Source organism: Miscanthus floridulus, chromosome 6 (genome assembly GCF_019320115.1).
Source record: "Miscanthus floridulus cultivar M001 chromosome 6, ASM1932011v1, whole genome shotgun sequence".
Classification (NCBI taxonomy): Eukaryota; Viridiplantae; Streptophyta; class Magnoliopsida; order Poales; family Poaceae; genus Miscanthus; species Miscanthus floridulus.
This window is the reverse complement of record NC_089585.1, coordinates 46,730,868-46,740,074: the sequence shown is the minus strand read 5'-3', so window position 1 is coordinate 46,740,074 and position 9,207 is coordinate 46,730,868. Positions and strand designations below refer to the sequence as shown.

Here is a 9,207-nt window from a genome sequence, read left to right as displayed (position 1 = left end):
GGGGATTGCATGTGTGAGTAATCCGGGAAAACGGTTTTGGAACTTAGAGATTGCATCTAGTAATCTAGGAATACAAAAAGATTAGACTCAATTGAAAATTTCGGCAGCACCTCCCCTGCACGGGGAGGTTTCCAAAACCTGCAAGAAACAATGGCACGAACGCCGACATCCACAACGGCACGAACGCCGACATCCACAACGGCACGAAGGCTGACATACATGCAAAGCACAAGCGAAAAGTGAACTTTCATACTTACAGGAGTAGCTGCAGGAGTAGGAGGTGGAGGAGCTGAAAACTACACAGGTACACCCGATGCTTGTCCAAGACTTTGCATGATCACCATCATCTCCGCCATCTACTTCTGTGCGGCCTCGAACGCGACCTGCTGGGCCTACAGCTGTGTGGTCAGTTCCGCATTCTGCTCTTGACTTTGCCTTTTTGTTTCTTGCAGCTCGGCCTGCAATATTTCACTCCAATGTATCAGTAATGTAAATCTAATTTAGGTGTGTAAATATCAACGTACGACGAGTAAAACAGGAATTACCTGGAGTGCCTGGACCTGCTACAGTGCTGGAGAAGGACGTGAGCGTATAGGCTGGCTGGAGCTCGTGCTCCATGCTCGGATAGCGTCGAGGGAGGGAACAGTGGTGGAGTCGATGACGCCATCTGCAATCCACAGCCGCCCGTGCATCTTGCCTCCTCCAAGCCTCATGATCGTCTCTACATCAATGGGCTCACTGCGCATATTGTAATCTTCCCATAGATCTCCCTTACCGATGATATGTACTCTTGGACTTTAGTGTATATGTTCGGGTCAGAGTACATCTAGGGCGGGGTAGCCGGGTCGAAGGAGACAGAGGACGATGCCCTGCCCATGTGGGACATAGCCCACGTAGAGAACTCCGAGACCTCCTCGCCCGGGTGCGCAGCCTCCTGCGAGAAAGATGGGAAGATGGTGAGAAATCAAGCAGAATTGAGCATCAAAATAAATGAAAGAAATCACTTATGTATGCTTGTTTGTATCCGGGGAGGCTGCGGCTGCCTTGATGGTGAGTTGGACCTTGCCTCATCAAACGCTGTTCCCGCAGCCTCTCGTGCGTGCCAACAAAGTCCTGTGATAACCACTTATCCACGATCATGGCCTAGCACTCGGGATACGATCGGCACCACCAAGGAATCACCTACAAGTCATCGAGTATTTGACATATAAGAAAATGAAATTGAACCTACTTAATATCAAAACGAATCATTATGAATGTTATTCGCCTACCTCAAGGTACTGGTCCCAGGTCAGCGTAATCAGTCTTGCTTGAGGCTTGGGGAGGGACTGCTTAAGTACCGACCTGTAGTAGTCTATGTGGGCTTGGACATGCCCATGGTGGTGCATCTCGGTGACGTACTTCCTACAAGCTGCGGCAGCCGCCCAATCCGCCTAGGCCTCAAGTCCTTCTTTGGCCTTGAAAAATTTCTGCATACAAAACCGATGTATCCATTCATTATTTCAATAAAACATTTAACCAATCAATAAGATGTATTAAGCAATGTTATGCGATAGAAACTTACCCAAAACTCCGCCAATACCCGCTCCTGCTTGTTGCGGTAAGTGTCATTCGTGACCAGCGCGTACCTGTCCCAGTTGGAGGCCGGCTCCCGCACCACCGGCTCTTCGGACAGTTGCACAATGCCGGGGTACCATTTTCTGCACAAAACACTAAGGATGCTCGCGGGGGTGCGTGCTGGAGTACCTAACAAAACCAACCAGGCCCTGCACAAGTGATTAAGAAAATTTATCAGTTTCTCTTATGATTTCCAACATATCTTATAAAGTAGTTGTGATAACATTTATAGTTACTTACCTCTTTGCCATAGGCCGAATCACTGGGCGGTTGTGAGGAAGTGGAACTGGAGGGAGGCTTGTGGGACCTAGCTCATAGGGAGTCCGAGTAGCGGTACCCCCTCTGTCGCCCTCAAGCTCCTCGCCTCCCTCACCCTCGAGCGCCTCGCCTCCCTCGCCCATCTGCTGACCCCTCTTGTCCTCCGACGAGGATGTGGCCGTGGCCACCACATGCTCCTCCTCCAGCACCTCGTCATATGGCGAGGGAGGAGACCGTTGCCTCCTGTGGCTGCTGCCCCTGGTCGTCCTCTCATCACCTCCTACAGATGCTGCCCCAGATGATGACCCCTCACCTCGAAGGAGAGGGCAGTCTCTCCTGTAAACCGAGGGCGTGTCACGGCGTGGATGTCTGCTCGCCATCTTTGTTCAATCACCTGCAATCACAAAGAATGAACAAGACTAATTAGTACATATATTAGAAATAGATTCAAAATATATAAACAAAACACAAATTAAAAAAAAATATAGTATTACATGTATTAGGAATAATCTTCATGATTGGGATCATAGGTCTCATCATCACTGTCAAAATTGTCCAAATAGGCAACACTATCCGAAGGTTCTATGTTGTTATCGTAGTCATTGCCTAGAAGTAATCGCTCAAGCATTGCTATGTCCTTGGCATTTACCACCACATCTCCATCGACCTCGCCATCAACCATTTCGTTGTCTACTTCCATTTCGATTGCTTCGGGTAAGACTATCTCAAACGTGCCTGGTAGCCCATCTTCTTGATAGAACTATCCATCATATGTGTTTGCGTTGAAGTTGTAATCATCATTGTTTAGGGCAGGTAGTTTATCGTGTGGAGATACCTGGTGCACAATAGCCCAACCCTTAAGATCCTCTTTGTCTTGGTTGGCGTATCGAGTATAATACACTTGCACGGCCTGTTGAGCCACAATGTACACATCTTTTCCAGGATAGATGGAATCTTCTCGAATCTCGACTAGCCCAAGATGAGGGGTTTGTCTCGTTGATCGAGGATTAAACCAGTGGCATTTGAATATGATAGGTTTAAGAGGTTTGTCTCCATGAAATGAGAGTTCATAGATTTCCTCAACTCTACCATGATAGTCGAGGCCATCAGTGCCGGGCGTACAAACTCTGCTATTTGTGGTTTTTCATTTGGGCCAAATCTGCTCGTAACTTGTTGTGTGGAAGCGATATCCATTCACGTCATAGCCGGTAAATGACTTCACCCTAATGTCACAACCGTTTGCAACCTGTTTCAACTCGTCACTCATGGACGAACCGGTCTGGGCCTGCAAGGTGAAGCATGATAGATTGTCATATTAATCAAACGTACGATCACCTTGGACGATCGAACGTACGAGCTAAATTGGACATTACCTTTTGTTTGAACCAAGAAATAAAATCAGGCCTCCCCGCTCGCACACCCCGTGAAACAAGGGTGTCTTGTTCATGCGAGGTAGGATCCCTTGATTGATGCCAGAATTCATGAACAAATTCCCTGTCCGAACGAGAATCAATGGGGTTGGATGCAGAATAGTGATGGTGTATTGAAACAAGTTCGTTGAGAACTTACTTGATAAACGGCTGCACCTCGGTAAGGTTATTCAACACATATAGCATGATACTATGCCACTCTTCATTTCCCAATAGCTTCGGGGTTGATCCACTTGTGCTGCCAAGTTGGAATTGGAAAAGGCTGAGGGTCGATTCATTTTCGCCAGCATTGTAACGAGGGAGTGGATTATGATTGCTAGGAAGGTTTAGCTTGTAGTATTGAGTTGTGAAGTTTGCCACCTCCTCTTGAAGGCATGCCTCTGCAATGAAAGCCTCAATTCTGGCTTTATTTGTACATTTTTTATGAAGAGTCTTTAGACATCTCTCGATTGGATAGCACCAACGGGCCTGCACGGCCCCCCCAAACATGCCTCGGACGGGAGGTGCACAATCAGATGCTGCATCGGCAAGAAGAAGCCGGGTGGAAAGATCTTCTCTAGCTTACAGAGCAACACAGGTGCCGCTTTTTCCAAGTCCCGAGCGATGGTCCGAGATATCTCCTTGGCACAAAGCTGGCGAAAGAAAAAGCTCAACTCTACCAGCACTAGCCAAACATGCTCAGGGACATAGCCTCGGACCATCGCCGGAAGAAGCCACTCAATCCATATGTGGTAGTCATGACTCTTCATCCCGTTGACTCACAGAGTGCCTAAGTTCACTCCCCTGCTAAGATTCGCTGTATATCCATCTGGGAACATTAACGTCTACATCAATTTTAGTACTTCCCTCCTTTGATCGATTTGCAAGACGAAATTGACCTTAGGCCTTTTCCAGTTCTTGTTTCGGCCACTAGGAGGCTGCATCACTTGATTCGGTCTATCGCACAACGTCGCTAGGTCCACTCTAGCCTTAACGTTGTCCTTAGACTTGTCAGTGTCCATGAGAGTTCTCCAAAGTGCCTCGGCGATATTCTTTTCAGTGTGCATTACATCAATATTATGTGGCAGAAGAAGGTCATCGAAATAGGGGAGCCTTGTCAAGCCGGACTTATGAGTCCACATATGTTCCTCACCATATCCTACAAAACCACCTTCTTCATTGGGCACGAGAGCATATATCTGAGCATGAACCTCAGCACCAGTCCTCAAGTGCGGTTTAGGGTCTGTCACTTTGACACCTTTCGTAAAGCTCTTGATGTCTTCTCTAAATTCATGGTCTAGAGGGAGGAACTGATGATGCTGGTCGAACGATGAATACTTGCCACCCTTCTTCAACCAAATGAACCTCACAGCTTCCTTACATATTGGGCATGGGAACTTCCCGTGAACACACCAGGTGGCAAATAACCCATACGCCAGGAAGTCATGCAGGGAGTAGTGGTACCAAACGTGCATTTTGAAGCTTGTCTTTGTAGCTCGGTCATATGTCCATACCCCCTTCTCCCAAGCGTGGATCAATTCATCAATCACAGGCTCCATGAACACACCCATATTACTCCCTGGGTGTCTAGGAATTATCAACGACAAGAATACGTTATGCCATTGAAAGGAGATGCCGGGAGGGAGATTGAGGGGGATAACAAAAATGGGCCATCATGTGTATGGGGCAGCCATCATTCCATAAGGATTGAACCCATCTGTTGCCAACGCGACACGTACATTATGGGCCTCAGTTGCTTTGTCACAATGTTTGTCATTGAAGTACGTCCATGCTTCAGCGTCAAACGGATGTACCATCTTCCTAGGATTATACCGTTTGCCATCTTTGCGCCATGTCATCTGTTTCATAGATTCCTCAATCATGAATAGCTGTTGGATCCTCGACAGGAAAGGAAGGTGCCGTAGCACTCTCGCGGGGATCGGAAGCTGCTTTTTCTGACCATCACCAGAGTCTACCTCCAGGTACCTGGAGGATTTACACTTCGAACAGTAATTTGCGTCCTTGTGTTCTTTCCTAAATAGGACGCACCCCTTCGGACAAACATGTATCTTGTCATACGACATCTTAAGCATACGAAGGAGTTTCTCTGCCTCGTACAAGTTCGTCGGCAAAGTGTGCTTCTCCGGTAGCATGGTGCCAAACACGGCCAACATCTTATCGAAGCCTTCTCGACTCAGGTTTAACTCGGCCTTCAACCCCATTACGCGTCCAACCGCATCTAGCTGAGAAATCATTGTATGCTCATGAAGGGGTTTCTGTGCTGAGTGCAACATTTTGTAGAAGTCCTTTGCGGATTCCTCCATCTCCTCCTTCTCATGTTGTTTAGCGAAGTGAGCTTGGTGGGCGTCATCTAGCATGTCTGCTACCCCGGCATCATCATCAAAAGCCTCGAGGCGTGCTCTCACCACCTTCGCTCTTATACGATCTGCTTCACCATGGTAGATCCACTACTGGTAGCCAGGCATATAACCATTGAATACAAGATGTCTACCCATGGTCTTCTCGTCTACCTTTCTCCTGTTGTCACATTTGCTGTAGGGACACCAAACTAGAGAATGTCCTCCTACTCCTAGGCCAAATGCATGTTTCAAGAAACGATCTGTCCCCTTCACCTATTCATAGTCATAGTCACTGCCACTTCTCTAGCCCGTGTACATCCACTGACGGTCCTCCATCCTTTAACATTTACATCATAGAGTATTGTGACCATCAATTGCATCTACGCAGTGTTCCTAATGTCTAATAGGTGAGGATAGGTCCTAATCCCACCCACGGATACGTAGATGAGGTCAGTTTACAGGCTCCGCTCCTCTCCGAGATAGAATTTCGGTAGCACCTCCCTGCTGTTCTCTCGATACACATCCTGCCAGGGAGAGTGTGTATCCGGAGAACAACAGGGAAGAGCTACCAAAACTCGGTCTTGGACCGGAGCAGACCATGGAAACTAACCCATCTACGCATCCGCGGGCTGTCCAAAAAACATAGACAATCCAAAACAGATACGGTCGTAGATATGCAAAGATCCGCATACCTACGACCGTATCTCTTTCGGACGGGAGACGCCTAACTGGGTTACGTGATCTAAGACAATGATATGGGAGGAGGGCTTATTTATACCTAGGGTGGCGGTGGAGTTAGGCTAGCGGGGCAGTGGCGAGTCGGGGCAGTGACGAGGCGATGCTGTGCAGGCAGACCCGCAACGCTGATGAAGAGGATCGGGGTCGCCGAGTCCCCTCTGACGTGCTCTTCTCTGCAAAAGAAGAAACACAATACTATAAGTTGAAAATTTTGGCAGAACCTCCCCTGTACGGGGAGGTTTCCAAAACCTGCAAGAAAAAACCAGCATGATGGCTGACAACCACATATCAAGGGAACAAATACGGCACGATGGCCGATAGCCAGATATATATTAATCCACCACCAACACACCACCACCTCCACCACCACGACCACACCACCACCACCACAACCACCACACTACCACCACCACCACCACCACCACCACCACACCACCACCACCACAACCTTCACCACCACGACCACACCACCACCACCACAACCACCACACTACCACCACCACCACCACCACCACGACCACACCATGACATCCACCACAACGACCATGACCACACCACCACATCCACCACAAAAATCACACCAGCACATCCACCACAACGACCACACCACCACCACCTCAACGAACACACTACCCTCCTTCTCCACCTCCACCTCCACCTACACCTACACCTCCACCATTGCACGCCACCACCACCTCGATCTCCACCTAGACCTCCTCCTTCACCAGCATTGTACACCATGAAGCGAGGGAAGGGCATACCTGGACGTTGGAGGGACGTCGGAGGCCGCGGATGGGGCGAGGGTCGCGGACGGGGCGGTGTCAAGGGGCTGGGGCGGGGCACCTCCTCCTCCTCTCTTCTTGGCCTCCTCTCTTCTCCTGTTCCCCTTCTCCTCTTCCTCCCTTTCTCCCACCTTTTGCTTGGAACGGGGGCGGGCACGGCGGACAGCGTGGACGGGGTTGGCGGGTGGCGCGGGGTCCTCCTCCTTTTCCGGTGGCTGGCGGATGGCGCAGAGGTTCTCCTCCTCCTCGGGGTGGGCCGGCCGGCGGGCGGCACGGCCGGGGCGGGGCACCTCCGGCGGGTTGAGGCGAGCGGCGGGGTGGGGCTCCTCCGGTGGCCTGCTCCTCCTCCCTCCTCCTCTGGCGGCCGGGGGCTGGGGGCGCGCGGGGTGGCGGTGGTGGCCGGGCGCGATGCGGCGGGCCGCGCGGGGCGGTCGGGCGCGCAGCGTCGGTGGGCTGCGCGGGGCGGGGGAGGTGGTGGGGTGGCGGGGCTCGCGGGGCGGCCGGGCGCGCTGCGGCGGGGCCGCGCGGGGCGGCAGGGCGCGCTGCGGCGGGGCCGCGCGGGGCGGCAGGGCGCGGGGCAGCGGCGGGGCGCGTAGCGGTGGCGTCAAGCAGCCAGTGTTCTGTGGGCGCTGAATTTGGGCCGCTGGCCGATTTACGGTTGGGCCCTTTGTCGAGGGCCTAGATCCAGGGCCCTCGGCAAAGATTTTTTTTATTTTTTTTAAATATTCTTTGCCGAGGGCCATTGGCCAGGCCCTCGGCAAAGAACCCCTTTGCCGAGGGCCAGGCTAGGCCCTCGGCAAAGATTTTTTTTTGGTCTGTGGGCGGGGAATTTGGGCGGCTGGCCGATTTAGGGTTGGCCCTTTGCCGAGGGCCCGGATCCAGGGCACTCGGCAAAGATTTTTTATTTTTATTTTAAATATTCTTTGCCGAGGGCCATTGGTCAGGCCCTCGGCAAAGAGTTTTTTTTGGTTTTTTGAACCCAGTTTTTTTGTGGTGCTATAATACATTATTTAAATCTCAATTTTAAAATTTGGGCCAAATTTGACTTTTTTGATATATTTTCCTAATTTATTTCTTTTAAATTTTCAAACCAAATAGCCTAGTTCATAGAGTAGATATTCTAATTCCTCCAAAACGAAAGGATCTAAACGGACCATTATGTAAAATATTAGCAACATTTGTAAGTTTATTGTCAAATATATTGAAAGATTAGTCCAACAATTTTTATTATGTATGGTAAATATTAATAATTTCTTGTATACATTTGGTCAAAATTATTTTTTTGACTTCTTATGAAGTGAATGACACTTTTTTTTTAGGACAGACAAGGAGTACACCAAGAGGATTTCAGTTGAAAATTTTATTTGTAGCATTCCCATCCTCTTACGTGCCTAACTTATATACAATATATTGGTCAAAATTAATACGTTTGAATTTACCGCAACTATTTCTTGGATCATGCTGTACTTTATATTTTCTTTTTCGTTTCTTGTTCACAGGAAGAATATTATATGAGATATATTTCCATCTCTCATTGGTGGACACCACTTGCACGCATGTTTATTGTGTATATATAGTATGTCTTTTACACACGTACCCTGACAAAGCAGTCATGGAAATGGAGGCGGATGAGCCCGGGTGCGACGCCGGAGTTGTTGGCGAAAGCAGCCGTGACGACCTGACGCACGAGCGCCTCGGCGTTGGGGCAGGTGGTGTTGTCGAACCCCACCTTCAGCTGGGCGCAGCTCGCCGTCGGCAGGAGCAGGCACACGGTGGCGACGCACACCACCAGGCCGGCAAAGCCGCCGCCGCTCGTCTTCATCCTCTCTCCCGCCCTTGCCAGAATATGGTAGTTGTGTAAGTCTCAGTCTCAACCACACTACTAATTATGAGCGGGCGGTTTAACTCAGATGGTTCCGCCAACGTTTAGGGGGGTGTTGGGTTATCCTGGTAGATATTCGGATGGTAATTAGGAGAACTAAACATAAGTTAATTATAAAACTAATTACACATATTGCGACTAATTTACGAGACGAAATTATT

The 9,207-nt window shown here is 49.6% G+C and overlaps 1 protein-coding gene across 1 annotated transcript; it reads right to left on the bottom strand.

Annotated features, from left to right (window-relative positions):
- Nucleotides 1-414: 414 nt before the first annotated feature.
- On the bottom strand, nt 415-2,255 carry LOC136460558 (uncharacterized). The gene is made up of 5 exons (XM_066460212.1): nt 1,858-2,255; nt 1,565-1,766; nt 1,272-1,469; nt 546-1,182; nt 415-458 (listed from the first exon to the last, which is right to left on the bottom strand). Exons 1-3 carry the CDS (start codon nt 2,253-2,255, stop codon nt 1,434-1,436), a joined length of 636 nt encoding a protein of 211 aa, XP_066316309.1. The 3' UTR covers nt 415-458; nt 546-1,182; nt 1,272-1,433.
- Between the last annotated feature and the right edge of the window lie 6,952 nt (nt 2,256-9,207).